The sequence below is a fragment of the Microcaecilia unicolor genome, chromosome 9, assembly GCF_901765095.1.
Source record: "Microcaecilia unicolor chromosome 9, aMicUni1.1, whole genome shotgun sequence".
Taxonomy (NCBI): domain Eukaryota; kingdom Metazoa; phylum Chordata; class Amphibia; order Gymnophiona; family Siphonopidae; genus Microcaecilia; species Microcaecilia unicolor.
This window is the reverse complement of record NC_044039.1, coordinates 184427703-184448251: the sequence shown is the minus strand read 5'-3', so window position 1 is coordinate 184448251 and position 20549 is coordinate 184427703. Positions and strand designations below refer to the sequence as shown.

Genomic DNA, 20549 nt, shown 5'->3' with positions numbered 1-20549 from the left:
GCATTTTTAGGTATAACTTGTCTGGAATGTTTTTACGTTTGGGGAGCGTGCCAGGTGCCCTTGACCTGGATTGGCCACTGTCGGTGACAGGATGCTGGGCTAGATGGACCTTTGGTCTTTCCCAGTATGGCACTACTTATGTACTTATGTACTTATGTAGTGTTGTAAAGAACACATAGAGGGGCATAATCGAATGTGAACGCCCATCTCCATGGGCGTCTATCTCCGAGAACGGGTACGTGAAGGGGCGGGACAAACCGTATTATCGAAAAAAATGGGCGTCCATCTTTTTTCGATAATACGATTTGTACCAGCCAAATGCATCGGATTTTTGCGGATTTGAGCTGGGCAGTATCGTTTTTCAGCAATAATGGAAACCAAAGGCGCCCAGCTCAAAAATGACCAAATCCAAGGCATTGGGTTGTGAGAGGGGCCAGGATTCGTAGTGCACTGGTCCCCCCTGACATGCCAGGACACCAACCGGGCACCCTAAGGGGCACTTGTAACAATTAAAAAAACAAAGCAAAATACCTCTGAAGTCCATAGCTCCCTTCCTTTGGGTGTTGAGCCCCCCAAAACCCACTGCCCACAACTCTACACCATTACCATAGCACTTATGGCTGAAGGGGGGCACCTAGATGTGGGTACAGTGGGTTTGGGGGGCAGTTTGGAGGGCTCCCATTTACCACCACAAGTGTAACAGGTAGGGGGGATGGGCCTGGGTCCACCTGCCTGAAGTCCACTGCACCAACTAACAACTGCTCCAGGGACCTGCATACTGCTGTGATGGAGCTGGGTATGACATTTGAGGCTGGCATACAGGCTGGAAAAAAAGTTTTTAAAGTTGTTTTTTTGGGTGGGAGGGGGTTAGTGACCACTGGGGGAGTCAGGGATGGTCATCCCCGATTCCCTCCGGTGGTCATCTGGTCATTTAGGGCACTTTTTTGGGACTTGTTTGTGAAAAAAAAAGGGTCCAAAAAGTGACCCAAATTTGCGCTAAAATTGCCTTTCTTTTTTCAATTATCGGCTGAGGACCCCCATCTTTCCTCGGCCGATAAACACGCCCCAGTCCCGCCTTCACCACGCCTCCGACATGTCCCTGTCAACTTTGGCCATTTCCACGACAGATTGCAGTTGAAGACGCCCAAAATTGGCTTTCGATTATACCGATTTGGACGCTCACGGGAGAAAGATGCCCATCTCCCGATTTGGGTCGAAATATGGGCATCTTTCTCTTTCAAAAATAAGCTGGATAATGCCCTAACACCCCTCCCCCTCAACTAACCAACAAATAAACAAAGTCTATAGTGTTGCGACCATAAAGAAAAGTATTTGGAAATGGATAAATTGGTAGGCTGGTATATGTATAAGTTGGTTGCTGAATTCTTTCACAACAAGGTTCAAAAGATAAACCTTGCTTTCTCTACCTCACCACCTCTCCCTCCACTAGTCCGTTCCCCTCTCTCTCCTTCCTCTCATTCCCTTTCCTCCTTTCCTGAAGTTACTATTGAGGAAACTACACTTCTCCTTTCTTCCTCAAAATGTACCACCTGTTCCTCTGATCCCATTTCCACCCACCTTCTTAATGCCATCTCTCCTGCTCTTATTCCTTTTATCTGTCACATTCTCAACATCTCACTTTCCACTGCGACTGTCCCTGCTGCCTTTAAACATGCTGTGGTCACACCTCTCCTTAAGAAGCCTTCACTCGACCCTACCTGTCCCTCTAATTACCGACCCATCTCCCTCCTTCCTTTTCTCTCCAAATTACTTGAGTGTGCTGTTCACCGCTGCTGCCTTGATTTTCTCTCCTCACATGCTATTCTTGACCCACTACAATCTGGTTTTCGCCCTCTCCACTCAACCGAAACTGCGCTTACTAAAGTCTCCAATGACCTATTACTGGCTAAATCCAGAGGTCAATATTCCATCCTCATTCTTCTTGATCTTTCCGCTGCTTTTGACACTGTCGATCACAGCATACTTCTCTATACCCTGTCCTCACTTGGATTCCAGGGCTCTGTCCTTTCCTGGTTCTCTTCCTACCTCTCCCTCCGCACCTTTAGTGGATCCTCTTCTACTTCTATCCCTCTGCCTGTCGGCGTACCTCAGGGTTCTGTTCTTGGTCCCCTCCTCTTTTCTATCTACACTTCTTCCCTTGGTTCATTAATCTCATCCCATGGCTTTTCCTACCATCTCTATGCTGATGACTCCCTAATCTACCTTTCTACCCCTGATATCTCACCTTGCATCCAAACCAAAGTTTCAGCGTGCTTGTCTGACATTGCTGTCTGGATGACTCAACGCCACCTGAAATTAAATATGACCAAAACCGAGCTTCTCATTTCCCCCCCCCCCAAACCCACCTCCCCGCTCCCCCCATTTTCTATTTCTGTTGATGGCTCTCTCATTCTCCCTGTCTCCTCAGCTCGAAACCTTGGGGTCATCTTTGACTCTTCTCTCTCCTTCTCTGCTCATATCCAGCAGATTGCCAAGACCTGTCGTTTCTTTCTTTACAACATCCGTAAAATCCCCCCTTTCTTTCCGAGCACTCTACCAAAACCCTCGTCCACACCCTTACCTCTCGTTTAGACTACTGCAATCTGCTTCTTGCTGGCCTCCCACTTAGTCACCTCTCCCCTCTCCATTCGGTTCAAAACTCTGCTGCCCGTCTCATCTTCCGCCAGGGTCGCTTTACTCATACTACCCCTCTCCTCAAGACCCTTCACTGGCTCCCTATCCATTTTCGCATCCTGTTCAAACTTCTTCTACTAACCTATAAATGTACTCTCTCTGCTGCTCCCCAGTATCTCTCCACACTCGTCCTTCCCTACACCCCCTCCCTTGCACTCCGCTCCATGGATAAATCCTTCTTATCTGTTCCCTTCTCCACTACTGCCAACTCCAGACTTCGCACCTTCTGTCTCGCTGCACCCTACGCCTGGAATAAACTTCTTGAGCCCCTACGTCTTGCCCCATCCTTGGCCACCTTTAAATCTAGACTGAAAGCCCACCTCTTTAACATTGCTTTTGACTCGTAACCACTTGTAACCACTCGCCTCCACCTACCCTCCTCTCTTCCTTCCCGTTCACATTAATTGATTTGATTTGCTTACTTTATTTATTTTTTGTCTATTAGATTGTAAGCTCTTTGAGCAGGGGCTGTCTTTCCTCTATGTTTGTGCAGCGCTGCGTATGCCTTGTAGCGCTATAGAAATGCTAAATAGTAGTAGTAGTAGTAGTAGTGGTTAGGAGGGCCTTATACTAAAGCTTAGCATGCGCTAATGGACATTAGTGCACAATTAATGTTGCACATCCTATTTTATACCTATGGGCTACTTGCTAATGTCCGTTAGTGAGCGCTAAGCGCGGGAACCTCATGAGACTGGGAGACTGGGCTTCCAGTTGGCAGATGAAATTTAATGTGAGCAATTGCAAAGTGATGCATATAGGGAAGAGCAACCTAATTATATCTACATGCTGCAAGGTTTCACATTAGGAGTCACTACCCAGGAAGATTATCTAGGTGTCATCATTGATAATAAATCAAAATCCTCTTCTTAATGTGCAATGGCGGCCAAAAAAGCAAATAGAATGTTAGGAATTATTAGGAAAAGAATGGCGAACAAAACTGAGAATATTATAAAGCCTTGAATCATTCCATCGTGCAACTGCATCTCAAAATATTTTGTGCAATTCTGGTCACCACATCTTAAAAAAAAACCCAGTGGATTTAGAAAAGGTATAGAGAAGGGTGACCGAAATGATAAAGAGGATAGCATAACTCCCCTCAGAGGCAAGACGAAAGAGGTTAGGGATCTTCAGTTTGGAGAAGAGGCGGCTGAGGCGTGATATGATAGAGACTTTTAATTAAGCTCTGGAATCCATTGCCAGATGAAGTAGTAAAAGGGATTAGCATAACATGGTTTAAAAAAGATTTGGATGAGTTCCTAAAAGAAAAGTCCATAAACCATTAATAAGGTGTACTCGGGAAAATTCATTGCTTATCAACTATACTCTTGGGATCAGCAGGTACTTGTGACCTGGATTGGCCACGGCTGGAAATAGGATGCTGGGCATAATGGACCTTTGGCCTGTCCAAGTATGGCGATACTTATATTCTTAAATACTTACCCCCAGGGACAAGTAGTGGGTTTTTTCAGTTTATGGACTTTAACTCCAGAAATTTGTCTTTAAACCCAGCTAATTAACTGCTTCAAACACTTTTTCTGGCAGCCAGTTCCAAAGCTTAACTATGGGCTGAGTGAAACAAATTTTTTTTCTCTTAAATGTACTACCATGTAACTTCATGGAATTACCCTTAATGTTGGTGTTTTTTCAAAGAACAACTAATGGATTCAGTGTTTACCTAGTCTAGTTCACTTCAATCATAATCATCCCTCAGCTTGACCTTTCACTGTGGGCTGGTTACCAAAGAGATTTGATTCCCCCCCCCCCACCCCCATCCCCATCCCCATCCCCATCCCCATCATCCCTGCAAACAGACTGAAGGGGCTGTAGTGCTGTAATGGACCCCACCCTTCTACTCTCCTGACCCACAAATCACGGTGTTATGTGCCATAATTTCCTCTTCCCCTCCCCTCTCCTCCCAATAGATACTTCAAAGGGCTACATGACCTGATCCTCCTCGGCTCCAATGTCCCAAGTAACCCAGGGCCACTTCTCTGTCCTCTGCAAGTCCCTCCTATCCAAGATGAAGAGGTGCTGAAGTCAAGCAAGGCAGTTGCCACTCATTGCAGTTTAGTGGATTAGCATTAACTACCCGCATTAAACTGTTAGTGCACAATGATAACGCACTTTAATAAACAAACCCTGTTGTCTTAAGCTTTTTTGGAAACCGGAATCCTTTTTGGGTAGCACCGGCAGACGATTTACTCCTGTTGATTCTTGCTGGTGAGAGCACACAGAAAAAGCGGAACCAAGTGATCTGAAAAAGAAAGTAAACAGAGAACAGTCACTTTCGAGATGCCAAAGGCAGCCGTGATGGTGAGAGTCTGTACAGGAGACCGGAGAGAGCCAACCTGCAGAAGCAGCATGTGGTCCCCCAGGCCGGTGAGTGCTAGATTGTAAAGATCTGTTAGCAGGTTGCTGGTTACATTTCCCAAGGAACCCAGGATGTTCCCTTGCAAAGTTTCAACACTGGACTCGGTGATCTGCAACCAATGGTAGATACCTTTCTTTGATATTTGTGTTTTCCGTTTAACATTTACTACATCGATCACAATCATTAAAACGATGTATCTGATCCCAGTATTTATCCAAGCGCTTCTGTGGGGTTACCTAGATTAGAATGAATAGCCACATTTTAGAAATTGGGTGCCATAGTGCTGGTGGATTTTGAGTGTACCAGGGACTTTTGGCAGCATCTTGAGGCAGGAAGCCTTCAATAAAAACCTACATAAGTACATAAGTATTGCCATAGAGGGACAGACCGAAGGTCCATCAAGCCCAGCATCCTGTTTCCAACAGTGGCCAATCCAGGTCACAGGTACCTGGCAAGATCCCAAAACAGTACAATACATTTTATGCTGCTTATTCTAGAAATAAGCAGTGGATTTTCCCCAAGTCCATCTTAATAATGGTCTATGGACTTTTCCTTTAGGAAGCCGGCCAAACCTTTTTTTAAACCCCGCTAAGCTAACCGTCTTTACCACATTCTCTGGCAACGAATTCCAGAGTTTAATCACACATTGAGTGAAGAAAGATTTTCTCCAATTCGTTTTAAATTTACTACTTTGTAGCTTCATTGCATGCCCCCTAGTCCTAGTATTTTTGGAAAGAATAAACAGACGCTTTACATCTACCCTTTCCACGCCACTAATTATTTTATAGACCGGTATCTTATCTCCCTTCAGCCGTCTTTTTTCCAGTCTTCTGATTGAATCAGTGCAAGGAGACGAAACATGAAACACGCCGCAAAGCCGGTAATATTTCCCTGTTAATTTGAACGCTGAAACATTGCTGTTGGCTTGTACATCTTTCATGTTTTTCTTTTGTGATGAGAATAAAGATGCCATTTTGTGTTGTCTTCAAAAGCTGATTTGGATTTAACTAGTCACCTTCAACAAATCCAAGCTCAGGGTACAGTGAAGGTTGGAATGACTTTCCCAACAAGGTCACAAGTAGCATCAGTGGGAAAAGCAGGATTTGAAGCCTGGCATTCCTGGGCACATCCGTTTCTCTAACCACCAGGCTACTCATCCATTGCCAAGACTAACTACAGAAGCAGTCATTGCATTGAAAACATAACTTTGAATTAACTGTAAAGTTGGGTCAGCAGGACTATCACACAGGGAGCTCAGGTTCAAGCTTCTAAGAATCTAACGGAAGGGGTCATCAGCAGCTAATTGCATTACAGAGGAGACAAGCCTAAGCCCAGAAATCAAGGGAGGGAAGATGGCTGACATTAATGGCCGGTGAACGGGTACCAAGCACCCTAATGAACCTTCAGCTTTAATCCCTCAGTTAACTCTCAGGCCCCCCCAAACCCCCATAATATCAGGACCCTTTTGCCAAACTGTGGAAAGAGTGTTCTTAGTGCATGCTTATGCAGTCATTTCTACCCGCTATGGTCATTTTTCTCTTAATGGTCACATGCTAATTTTCCCATTAGTGCATGGCTATTAGCAAGTGAGTCCCTACCACCACCCATCATGTAACCGATTAGCAGAGAACATGCCTACTCTCCTCCCCCCAGACCACCCCAATGCTTAAAAAAAAATCTATTTTATTTAGCGCATGGGAGGCATGTGCCAATGTCACAATTGTCAGGTGCCCCACGGTAAAGCATTTTAAGCTGCAGTAAGCACACGTTAGTGCTTAACACAGCGTAGTAAAAGGACCCCTAATTGTGCTATTTGAATGTTACCCACCCTTCCTGGAAGTCAAAGTATATATTGATCATTCTTTGAGTTTGTGTGGCTGTCAGGATCCATTGTTTTGCATTAACTGCAGCTGATCTTTGCTACCTTTTGAACTGAATGCCTTAGGCAACAACCTAGTTTGCCTAATGGGTGGGCCAGCCCTACTGCCGTTACCACAGCGACCTCTACCAATGAAAACGCTGAGGGTGTGTCCTCACAGCACTATGGCCAAGCCCTGAAGTCATTCTTTTTCCCTTGATTTATTTGTTCCAGATTGAAAGCAAATTGGTAGTAGACACCTCAGTGGTACCACAAGAGTATGTGAATGTGAAGATGAGGGATCATAAAAAGGATGCCAGAATGGTAGGTGGAAAAGTAAATTGCTTTATAGAAAGAATGTAAATAATCACCATTTTTACATACACAAATGATCCCTAAGATGAAACTAATTATAGTAATGTATGAACTTTGGCTTGAGTAGACAGGGCTCTGCACACTTTTTTTTTGCCTGTGGAAGGACTTTGGAAAGAGGGTTGTGACCTGGTTCCAGTGTTAGAAATAGCCAGCAATTGTCAGTTCTTCACTGTGCTTGCATCACACGTTGGGCTTCTAATTATAAATGTTAAGAAATTGTAAATGTAGATGTTTATTTTCTAGCTTATTAGGAGTTATGCAAGGGTACCAACATTTCTGTTTAATGTGGTGCAGGTACTGCTGTATTGCTGATTACATTTTCCAGTCAAATCAAATACATAAATGTAATTCCATAACAAAACATTACTCACGTTGCTCCCTAGTAACCAGCACCAACACTCACATGGCCCCAGCCACCAATATATATTTCACCACCTAGCACTCTCTCCCATACAGTTCCAATCCAGTCTTATTCCATCAGACAAGCCCAGCCCCATTACCCTTCCCTCGAAATCTCAGCTACACCATTCTCTCTCTACCACATCTCACAGCTTTCTCCCCACTGTAGTTACTATTCCCAATGTTCCTATCCTTGCTTACACTGTCTTTTGTGCTACCAGCTCTGATGCTTACTGGAGATCATGTGCATCAGAGCCCGTGAAAGAAAAATCATGTGCAGAAAATGATCAGTATCCGCATTTTTACTGAAGGGAGCCTGCTGGCACTCTTCCTTGCCTGTCTCCTGTCTGTGTTATTCGGCCAAGAGAGCCTATGTTTTGTAGGTGTCTTGAGTTCTATCTACTCAAATCACTGGCCCACTGCCACAGGATATTATCTGGAACTAGTGAGGAATTTAAACTTAGCTGTTGCTGTCAGCTCGCTGAAGGGTGTGAGTCAAAGAGGATCACCCCTTTGCTTTGTGAGGTTGTTATCCATTTGTTGATTTGTTTACCATTATAGTTGCTTACCATTATTGCTATCTTATTACAGTCTTAAATTACATCAGGCCTTCCTAAGCTTTGATTTATGTCTTTCTATACAGCATGTGCTCAGATGATGTGGAGAGATATTTTCGATATGATTTCTAAGTCGGACTTTGGATTTGGGACATTTAGAGCAAAACTTCCAAATAGGAAATATAGCCATTTTTGAAACAGCAGAACATCTATCTTTTTTTTGAAAATGGCCACATGCAAGATATGTTTGTGCTCTGTGCATTTAACTTTTTGGTCCATTTTCGAAAAAAAAAAAAAAAAAAGTCCAAGTGAAAAATGCGGAAAATCAAGACATTGGGATGTAGGAGGAGCCAGCATTCTTAGAAGACTGGCCATACAAACATCCCAGGAGAGCAGTGGGGCACCCTAGGGGGCACTGCTGTGGACTTCATATAAAAGCTCCCAGCTACACATCTCACCATTGCTCCCCTCCAAAAATCCACTGCCCCCAACTATACACCACTACAATAGCCCTTATGGGTGAAGGGGTCATGTGGGAGGGCTCACACTTTCCACCACAAGTGTAGCAGGTAGAGTGGGATATGGGCCTGAGTCCTCCTCGCTACGGTGCACTGCATTGACCACCATGGACCGTCTGGCTGCTCTAATAGAATTGGCTATAACATCTGAAGCTGTCATAGAGACTGGTATATACTGTTTTTAGTCACATCTTTTGTTGGGAGGGGGGGGATCAGTGACCACCTCCAGTGGTCATTTAGTCATTTAGGACACCTTTTTGTGCCTTATTCATTTGAAGTCGTAGCCCTGAACATTTTGTTCCATTATGGATGTAAAACATCCAAGTGTTAGGAACACCCTAAGCCTGCTCCCGACACCCCCCCCCCCTTGTGATTTGTATGCACTGCAGATGAAGTGCATAGATAAACATCTGCAAAATAGGTTTCAAAAATACCGATTTGGATGTTTTGTGAAGAAAAATATTCAAATGCTGTTTATGACACTTTTTGGAAATTTTTCTCTTTCAAAAATGAGCCCCAAAGTGTTTGTGAAGTAACCAAATCAATTAGCTGTAGTTGAAATGATAGCAAATTCTTAGTGTCAATTGCTGTATTCATCAACATTTATTTTAATACTGCTTTGTCTCATGCCCAACTGGACTCTTCTGTGGCTCTCCTGTTTCTCTTGTTTAATGCTAGGTCAGTGAGAAATAAGCACATTATTGTAGACTACAAGTTACACCTAGTATGTCTCATCAAGACGGGGTGAGTGAAGGTGAATCTATTGTGCCAGATTTGACCACAGGATTTTGCCTATTATCAAAAGCCAGTGGTGGTAAATTGGTAATTGTGTTTCCTAAAATATAAATTTTAATTAAAAAAACAAACAAACAAACAATAAAAACCAAGACTATTTATTTATTTTTTTAGATTGAAGCAGCAAAAAATTGGAAAGAAAAGACAGGGTAGCAGAAAACGCTGCTGCTGTCAGGTGGAATTAGAAAGCTCAACAAAAAAGAGAAATGAAAGAGTTGGAGGTGCATAAAGGGGAAATTAAATCCAGAAGTGGTAGGAGGCATTAGAGAATCAAAGCAGAAGAGTACTTTTTGATTTCCTTTTTTTGGTTGTAATACTTTTTATTAACCATTAATAACATAAAACATAACAAACAAAGAAAACAAGCTAGTGTAAATAGAAAATAGTCCCAATAAGCAACAATACTTCAAAAATAAATAAATAAAGGGGGCGACAACACACACACACACACACAAACTGTACAGGTAACATCTGATACATGTATCCCCCTAAAAGAATCCATACAATGGGCAGAACCTTAAACATAGCTCATGGACATAGTTTGCAATGACTAACCTAAATGCTTCAGGCTGGCATTATCTAAATTATATTGATGATGTGGTATGTCCCAGGTAGTGTGAACCCCTGTGTTTTGAGCCCTAGTGGTAGAGTCCCACAGAATGTTGTGAGCCTTCTCTAGGTCATAGTCAGTGGCAGTTTGGAGCAAGAGTCTGATGTGGGAAGCTGCATGTGGAACAGCTGCAGTGAGTGGAGCTGAAAGATGCAAAAATCTTAGAAGGAGTGGCTAGACTCAAACTGACAGTCTCGTAGAGAAGCCCTGTGCTCCTGGAAGGAGTACGCAACCTCACCTATGAGATATTTCCAGTTAGCGAAGACAACTGGAATTGTGCTGATCTCACAATGCGTACCCACGCATTATTTAAACAGGTAGCTAAACTAATCCAACATCCAAAGGTAGGATCTGTTTGTTGCAAATAAGTGAAACAGATAACTTACTGCATGCAGGTACTGTAGTTGAAAAGCAGGATTTTGGCCCAGGGAGGATGAACCCTTGGAGCTGAATTCTGGTCTAATAGATGACAGGCTCGCTGCCAGACTGAAGGAGTTGACGAGTGACTGGACAGATGGATTCTGAGTTACTGCAGAGGTGAATGTCTGCCTGTTGACTGAATAGATGCAGGATTCAGTGCAGGAAGAATGTTGGGTATCTGGGATGAGGAGGTTGGCCTCCTTGATGAAAAGGAGGATGCTTTCTCCAGAGGAGAGAGGAACAGAGAGCTGATGACAGCTCTCCAAGATGGAATATTCTGCTCTGCAGGGAGGAATACAAAGAACTGCCATAAGGCTAGTGGCTGAGGAAATGACCAATAGGGTCATGGACTTAAAATGTTGCCTGTCTGCAGTACAACCAAAGAGTCAAAGCATGTTCTTGGGAGTAGGGGGATGAATCCAGAGTCTGACAGGTTTCTCAGTGATTGGAAGATCTGGGTCACAGGTGGTGACCTATAAAAACAGAGATTATAGGTCCTACATGGAATTTGGTGCTAGCTTGAATTAAATGATGCAAATATAATAAATGGATATGGTTATAGTTATGGTTTATTTACTTATATTCTGCTTATATCTAAGCAGTGTACAAAATCACAAACATAAAAATGAAATTTACAAAAGCTAAAACATGTCAATAAAAACATATCATAAAACAAACTTTTGCATATAAGAACATTACCAGTCATGACAAAAAAAAACAAAAGCAAAAAACAACTTACAGCACAACTCCAAATACAATAAATGGTTATGGTTTATGTACTTATATCCCTCTTGTATCTAAGCAGTGTAGAAAATCACATATATACGTAAAAGTTAAAATTTACAAAATCTAAAACATATCAATAAAAACATATCATAAAACAAATCTTCACATATAAAAACACTACCACTCATGACAAAAAAACAACAACAAAAAAACCTTACAATAAACTTCCTGTCTGCCCAGTTCTAATCCAGTAACCTGTACACACAACAGTGGAGGCAGAACAGGAGCAGTGAAAGAAGCTCTTTGTAACATACACTCATGTTGAGCGTAAAGTAGACCTTTCTGTATACTGTGCTGGAAACATGAAGGAAGATTGAAGATCTCTTCCTTGTGTAATCTAGGGGAAAACCATATGCTTTAAAATCCAAAGGTTTTACTCTGAGTAGCATATCTCATTTATCATTTATTTTTAATTTTGTATACTGCCTAATTCACAATGCAAGTCTAGGTGGATTAACAATAAAATTATTTTCTAGAAGCAGAAAAGAACTACATTGTTGGACAGTGAAATACACATTCACTCAGGGCACAGACATACAATTACACTATTTCACATAGTTGTATTCCACCCATATCCCTCCCTGCATAAGCCCACCATCCACAATAAACAAATACAGAGAAACGTTAATTCTCTGAATTGTCTCCAAACGCTATTCTAAAAAAAGAACATGTCTTAAGAACAGATCTAAATTATGTTAATGAAGATTCAGACTGTAAGCAAAGGGGCATCTTATTCCAAAAGGCAGGAGCAAGAAAAAAGAAAGAATTTCTGGTCTCTTTCCATCTTCCTTTGGACCTGGGAGGACCAATCTATGATCATTTAATGAGCGCAAAGAATGTGAGGACGCATATGGAATAGTTAGCTATGTTATGCGTGGGATAAACATAAAGGAATCCTGTTCAGAAGGAATGGATCCTCAGAAGCTTAGCTGAGATTTGGTGGCAGAGCCGGTGGTGGGAGGTGGGGCTGGTGGTTGGGAGGCGGGGCTAGTGCTGGGCAGACTTCTACAGTCTGTGCCCTGAAAATGGCAGATACAAATCAAGGTAAGGTATACACAAAATGTAGCACATATAAGTTTATCTTGTTGGGCAGACTGGCTGGACCGTGCAGGTCTTTTTCTGCCATCATCTACTATGTTACTATCCAGCTTATTTTCCAAGAAGGGCGGCCATCTTCCAACACAAATCGGGAGATGGGCGCCCTTCTAAGGGCGGCCAAATCGGTATAATCGAAAGCAGATTTTGGCCATCCTCAACTGCTTTCCGTCGCGGGGATGACCAAAGTTCAAGGGGGTGTGTCGGCATTGTACCGAAGGCAGGATAGAGCGTGGTTAAGAGATGGCCGTCCTCGGCCGATAATGGAAAAAAGAAGGGCGGCCCTGACGAGCATTTGGCCAACTTTACTTGGTCCATTTTTGTTCATGACCAAGCCTTGAAAAGGTGGCTGAACTGACCAGATGACCACCGGAGGGAATCGGAGATCACCTCCCCTTACTCCTCCAGTGGTCACCCCCTCCCACCCCCCAAAAAAATTTAAAAATATTTTTTGCCAGCCTCTATGCCAGCCTCAAATGTCATACCCAGCTCCATCACAGCACTATGCAGGTCCCTGGAGCAGTTTTTAGTGGGTACTGCAGTGCACATCAGGCAGGCAGACCCAGGCCCATCACCCCCCTACCTGTTACACCAGAAACCCACTGTACCCACATGTAGGTGCCCCCTTTACCCTTTAAGGGCTATGGTAGTGTTATACCATTGTGGGAAGTAGGTTTTGAGGCGGTTGGGGGGCTCAGCACCCAAGGTAAGGGAGCTATGCACCTAGGAGCAATTTGTGAAGTCCACTGCAATGCCCCCTAGGTTGCCCGGTTGGTGTCCTGGCATGTGAGGGGGGATCAGTGCACTAGGAATGCTGGCTCCTCCCACGACCAAATGGCTTGGATCTGGTCATTTTTGAGATGGCCGGGCTTGGTTTCCATTATTGGCGAAAACCGAGGTCGGCCATCTCTATTTCCGGCGATCTCAACATTTAGGTCGACCATCTTTAAGGTTGACCTAAATGTTGAGATTTGGCCTGCCCCGACCATATTATCGGAACGAAAGATGGACGCCCATCTTGTTCGATAATATGGTTGGCTCCGCTCCTTCCTGGGGCCGTCTCCGGAGATGGGCACCCTTAGAGATGGGCGCCCCTGTTTGATTATGCCCCTCCACGTTACTATGTTAAATAGCTGGGGTTACCAGTATGAAGAGCCTTATGAGCTATAAAACCATGATTTTAGGAGGAGTGGCCTAGTGGTTAGGGTGGTGGACTTTGGTCCTGGGGAACTGAGGAACTGAGTTCGATTCCCGGCACAGGCAGCTCCTTGTGACTCTGGGCAAGTCACTTAACCCTCCATTGCCTGCCGCATAGAGCCTGCCATGAGTGGGAAAGTGCGGGGTACAAATGTAACAAAAAACAAAAAAAATTCCACTGGCAACCCAGTCTGAGTAAAATATAGTAGTGATTTGTCTACTGGATGGAGATCAGTGATGCAAAGCTGTGAGCTTAAACCAAAACTTGGAATAAAGTTTCACAAAGGAGGCCACTTTGAGCCCGCAAACTGTGGGAAAAACGTGGGGTATAAATGTGCAAATAAATAAATAAAATAAATAAATAAAATCTGTGAGTGGCAGGTTGAAGTGGGACTCATGATGCTAAGCACAGATCATCCGAACCTGTGCATCCTGAAATTGTAGCTGTGGAGCGGCTTCTAGATACTTATAAATAAAACTCAGAGCAGCTGGAACCACAGCAGCTGGGTCTGTCTTTATTTCAGAACTGGACTAACACTTAGCAATGCTACCACAGAGGTGGTTTGGTTGCCCTTGTTTTTGAGTGCTTTCATGTATGGTGCGCTCCCCCACCTGCTTTTGAACATACTTTAAAGCAGTGGCATAGCCACGGGGGGGGGGGGGGGGGGGGGGGGGAGGGGGGCTTGGGCCCCCCAATTTCATTTTGTGCCCCCCCAAGTTCTGCTGGTTTGGCTGCCGGAGGTCCTCAAGCCCCACCTGCAGAAGCTTTCCTGTGGTGATATTTGCCGTCACACTGCCTGCCCTTCTTCCCCCTCCCCCATATGCATGCTCATTTTTAGTGAAATTGAGCATGTTTGAGCTTTGCGCAGTTAGGCGCCATTTACAAATATTTGAAAGGTATTAATCCGCAAATGAACCTTTTCCGGAGATGTGAAGGCGGTAGAACGAGAGGACATGAAATGAGATTGAAGGGGGGCAGACTCAAGAAAAATGTGAGGAAGTATTTTTTCACGGAGAGAGTGGTGGATACTTGGAATGCCCTCCCGTGGGAGGTGGTGGAAATGAAAATGGTAACGGAATTCAAACATGCTTGGGAGCTCCTTGTGACTCTGGGCAAGTCACTTAACCCTCCATTGCCTACCGCATTGAGCCTGCCATGAGTGGGAAAGTGCGGGGTACAAATGTAATAAAAAATAAAAATAAGCATAAAGGAATCCTGTGCAGAAGGAATGGATCCTCAGGAGCTTAGTCGAGATCAGGAGGCGGGGCTGGTGGTTGGGAGGCGGGGATAGTGCTGGGCAGACTTATACGGTCTGTGCCAGAGCCGGTGGTGGGAGGTGGGGCTGGTGGTTGGGAGGCGGGGATAGTGCTGGGCAGACTTATACGGTTTGTGCCCTGAAGAGCACAGGTACAAATCAAAGTAGGGTATACTCAAAAAGTAGCACATATGAATTCTCTTGTGGGCAGACTGGATGGACTGTGCAGGTCTTTTTCTGCCGTCATCTACTATGTTACTATGTTACTATATTTATAGAATAGTGCTAAGAACCATGACTACATTAAGGCATTTACACCAATATTTAGCACTTTAACCGCCTACGTTAATTGGAAGGAATAAAGCACAGTCCTATTTTTATGTGGTGTCATTATTTACAATGTATTGTAAGCCACACTGAGCCCGCAAATAGGTGGGAAAATGTGGGATACAAATGCAATAAAATAAATAAATTATGTGGTTCAGTGTTGGATGTCACATTTAACTGCATAAAAGTGCTCAGACATGGCCCGACATTGAATATCCGGGAATAATACCAGTGGTGGCTACAAGAAATGCTCACTTCCACCAGCTGAATGTCGACCCTGTACTCTTCACAGGGATATTTTAGGACATACATTTTGCAGTGCTAAACATTTTCCATCTGGCACTATAAGTTTTGTCCCACCACTACGGGCAGCTCTATACATTTTCCCCTTCAGACTTTGAATGGACACCAGGGATGCCGCAGGGACCTCGCAGACACTATGCACTTGTTCTATAGGGGCAGGTTATGATGGTGTGGGCCGTTTTCAGCTTCATGCTTACCCTTGGGTATACTTATATGTTTCACATTGCAATATTTTGAGACATTGCAGTTCACATGCCATACATTATTGATAGGTTTGTCAATGTCTTGGTTTGGGGGTGGAGATATGCCAATTTTATAACACGTATATGCATTCAGTCCTGCATGAGTTAGGGGTTACAGAGGATGGGCAGACTGGATGGGCCATTTGTTTCTATTTTTCTTTGCTTCTATATGTTTCTAAATAGCACCCCGAGTCACCACTCTAGACCTTCCATCCAAAAAGACTTTCCGTCTGAATTATGTGGCCCTGGACACATCAGGAAAGACAGAAATTTTTTATTCAACATTTCTTTTCTTCTTCTTTTTTTTTTTAAAGAAATTCTTCATAACCAATACCTTGTCCTTCTCATTCCCAAAAGTCAAAAGGAGAGTGGATTTAGAAGTAATGATGTCATGTGAATCTTCCAAGAAAGTTGGAAGATCAAACTAAACATGCCTTTGTACTACTAAAACTCCTGATTCAAAATCACAGTAGTGGAGCAGGCTGAAAACAAATGTTCATCTGAATGGACCCTTCTGGGCCAAATGGCTAAGGATTTTTTCACCTGGGTTTGATATATATGCCGGTTATTTGTTTTCTAGTTTCATCGGTTAGGATTGTTTCTCATGATGTGCTGCGCTGTCATGATGGCCATTTACATCCTGAAATCACTAGCAATACTCGTTACTACTGGGCCTGAAGAAACCCCAGGCAATAAACACCCACATGCGAAAGATGGCGCAGCCCTTGAAAAGCGTGGACCCAAGATGGAGCATGCTGATAGCTGTGATGACCCCTGCAGGTAGGCTAAAGCCATTCATTTGCAATGCGTCTGAAAGTAGTCTGCAGATTAAGGGCCCTGTTTACTCATCTGTGCCAGAGGTGCATTAGTGTTTTTAGCGCACGCAAACCGTGTAGATGTCTATAATATTCCTACGGGAGTCTACACAGCGTGTGCTAATTTTTAGCACACACTAAAAATGCTAGTGCACCTTAGTAAACAGTGACTGAAAAAATACAGAAATTGCCAAATGGTTAAACATAATACTTAGCAAACACGGATGAAAGTTGATCATCCCTTTTTAGTTGTATTGGTGTAGACCCAAGCAGTGACACCCTCTGGAAAGTGTTTCGTATTGGCAATCCTGCCCAGTTTGCTACCTTTTCCTCTTAATTTCCAAGCATGATTCTGTACTACTTTTTTTACTCATGCCTATGTAACTGCAAAACTCTCTGTCTGCCATTAGCATTTGGTCTCCTTCAGGGGAGGCCTTAGTGTGCTGTGTGCACTGCATTAAACAGGGGTGGACTGACCATAAGGGCAACTGGGCAGTGCCCAAGGCAGTGGCGTAGCTACGTGGGGCCAGGAGGGGCCTGGGCCCCCGTAGATTGGGCCCTGGACCCCCCTGCCGACGACCCTCCTCCCGCCGCCAACCCTCCCCCGCCGTCGCTGTGGGCTACCTTTGCTGGCGGGGTCCAAAATCCCCGCCAGCCGAGGAGGTCCTCTTCTTCCTCCGAAGGCTTCGTTCTGTTTCTGTGAGTCTGACGTCCTGCACGTGCTGGCTGATCTGCAAGGCTTCGTTCTGTTTCTGTGAGTCTGACGTCCTGCACCTACAATGTGCAGGATGTCAGAAACAGAACGAAGCCACTTCAGAGGAAGAAGAGAACCTCCTTGGATGGCGAGGATTGGGTCCCTCGCTAGCAAAGGTAGCCCATGGTGACGACAGGGGAGGGTTGGCGGCGGGAGGGGGGGTCAAGAGGGTCGTCGGCAGGGAACGGGATGCCCCTGTTTCCTCCCCCTCCTCCTGTGCTTCTGTCCCTGAACCCCCCCCCCCCCCCCATCGTAGGCTAAATCGGCCATCTGCTGCTGACACCGGAACTTCCCTCTGTTGCGGCCCGCCCCCTTCTGTCGTTACTTCCTCCTTCTACAAGAGTGGGCCACGGCAGAGGGAAGTTCCAGTATCAGCAGTGGATGGCCGATTTAGCTGCAGGACCAGTGGTAGGGGGAGAAGGAGGCAGCAGGACCGGGGGGGGGGGGGCCCAGTAGTCCTCATTGCCCGGGGGCCCAGACCACTCTCAGTCTGCCCCTGGCATTAAACCACATGGGACACCCCATTTAAGTAGAAACCTTCTTGTTTATTGTCCAGCACATAATCAGAATCATCATGGAACTGTGACAGCAGGGAAACTTGAAGGCACGTATGGGTAAATTCAGTAAATGTGCCTAAAGATCAGCATTGCAAAAAATAACGCTTAGCGCTTTTCTATAAATAATGCTCACAGTTAGGCGCCGTTTATAGAATAGTGCTAAGCGCCAAGAACCTCAAGTACATTAAGGCATTTACACCAATGAAACCTTGGTGTAAATCCCAGCTTCATATTATCCCCCTTATTCCTCCCATAGCCGGGCCCATTTTTGGAGCTGCGTGTAATATTTACAAGCGGACGTATGGCTTAAGCAGAGGATTTACAATTGATTGTCTTTTGCATAAATGTATATTGATTAAGATAGAATTTGTCACTGCATTGCAAGGAATGAGACGATTTGATGTGAGATATATGCAGGGCTTTTTTTGAGGGGGTACTTAGGGGTACTGAGTTCCGGCACCTTTTCCATTGCCTGCTAAAATTGACCCATGGTCCCCAAGTTTTAATGAAAGAGCTCAGACTCTACAAACTAATTCTGCCTTGTCATAGATTCTGTGACTGGTTGCAGGGGGCCTGGCTATTGTGGGGTGGGTTCCTCAGTGATCACCCCACCCCTGAAGGGTGACCTGGCATTTCAGTACCGGCACCATTTTTGCTAGAAAGAATGCACTGGATATATGTATGAAGAATGGACTGTATAGTGCCTTATTAAATTTGACATATATACTTTTGAATTAATCAGAAGGTGGTGATTGCACAATATAATATTTACCTTCAGTAGTTGGACTGCAAATCTCTAGTGTAGGAGGGATCCAATTACCTGTAGATTTTTCTGACATAAGCTCCCTAGGGAGCTGGATTCACTAGGTCTGCAAGGTGTTTAGGGGACTCCTTTCTCTCCAGTTGGAGAACCCTGACACTTGGGAAAACTTCCACATGGAAACACTCAGTTTGCACCGGCTGAACTGTTCTTGATTCATGCATGGAGATGATGGAATATTGCTGTAAGTAACCGTGGGTTGCACTTGCTTGTAAAAGTTCTATCCTCCTGGTGCATTTCAATGGGGTATTGGACTCCCTCTCTCGAATGTGGATTTGTGCGCTTTTCTGGAGACGTTTAAACTCAAGGTGAGTCTGGTGGTGTCCTTTGCCATTAGCTGACTCTGAATGCCCATCTCCAAAGGGGATAATTTTTACAGTTTAGCTTATGATTCCTTTTTCTATACTTTTTAAAAAGGAGTAGAAATTTTAAACCTTTTGAAATGGGGGTTTGAATACCGGAAATTAGGTATAGGGACCTGATGACTTAAGTGGCAGATTGCTTGAGGTAAAAGTGAAAGTTTTGATTTGGCCTTTAAGACAGCCTACATATTTCAGCTTTGTGAACCTCTGTGTCGGGATGTATATTATCTATTACAGTTTTGTGCTTGTGGAAAGTTTTCCTGTTGACATGACTTATGAAGATAACACCACTACTGGAAGACCTTTGTATGATGCATGGATGGATCTCCTTAGCGTTGCCAAGGAGAACATTAGCATAGCTTCCTTCTATTGGTCACTGACTGGAGCAGATTTAGACGTAAATGACTCATCTTCTTCTGCGGTAAGTACAAATTCATATGGATGTGAGGGATACAGTTCTGACACTTCCAACCTCCTTTTAGGGAGTAGGGTGTTAATGGGTGTGAACAGCCATCTAAGCATAGTGCATGCCTGTTATGATTCTGGGCATGCAGTGAAATACATAGAGATACAGTAGAAGTCCAAAAATCAGGATGCGGGGAAATCCGGATCACCCAAGAATCCGGACCTTTTAAATTTGCATTTTCTGGACTGCCCAAGAATCTGGACTCCCTCCCCCCACACCCCCAACCCCCATCCTGTCTGGCGATAATGCAACTCACAGGATGCCTCCAGCCTACATCATGCCTTTCCCTCTGATCTGCCCCACCCCTCCGAAAATAGGATGTTGCATCAGAAGAGGTAGGACGGGTCAGAGGGAAAGGCACAGTGTAGGCCGGAGGCAGCCTGTGAGTAAGGGTGCCGCTGATGCTGCAGCACTGAAAACCTCTAGAAAGGTCTGTACACCGGGGGAAGAGGGAGAGACACTGGACTGTGCGGGAGGGGAGGGGGATAGGGAAAGGAAAGGCGTATCTATGAAGGGGACCTTGGGGACCTAGGCCCTCTCTTTTGGGAAGAGGAATGCTGGTTGGGGAAGATAGAAGGAGAGATGCTGAATGGGGAAGAGGAAAGCAGCGAGACAGTGGATGGAGAAGAGAGATGGCGAGAGAGCGACGCTGGAAGGGGAAGAGAGGAGAGAGATACACACAGAGACGCTGGAAGGGGAAGCGAGAGAGAGAGAGACATACACACAGATGCTTGATGGGGAAGAGAGAGAGAGAGACACACACACACACTCACACTCACACACATACACAAACACACATACACACACGCTAGATGAGAAAGAGAGATGCTGGAAATGGGTACAGCATACAGTATTTATTCACTCATTTTTTTATTTGAGCTTTTACAGTATGTTTCTCCTGTTTTCTGTATTTGTTAATGAATAAATGAACAAACATTTCCTTAAATTGGAATTTTAAAAGTACTGCCTCAG

The 20549-nt window shown here is 44.5% G+C and overlaps 1 protein-coding gene across 2 annotated transcripts in view; it reads left to right on the top strand.

The window, feature by feature from the left end:
• The first annotated feature begins 5005 nt into the window (after window positions 1-5005).
• PLD4 (phospholipase D family member 4) overlaps window positions 5006-20549 on the top strand; it is a 49796-nt gene continuing 34252 nt past the window's right edge. The window contains exons 1-4 of one of the 2 annotated variants that reach the window (XM_030215278.1): window positions 5006-5073; window positions 7158-7247; window positions 16384-16583; window positions 19349-19532. In XM_030215278.1, the coding sequence (XP_030071138.1) occupies window positions 5056-5073; window positions 7158-7247; window positions 16384-16583; window positions 19349-19532 (492 nt within the window). In that variant the 5' untranslated portion in view covers window positions 5006-5055. The remainder of the gene's footprint in view (window positions 5074-7157; window positions 7248-16383; window positions 16584-19348; window positions 19533-20549) is intronic. The other variant, XM_030215279.1, reaches the window with a different exon arrangement.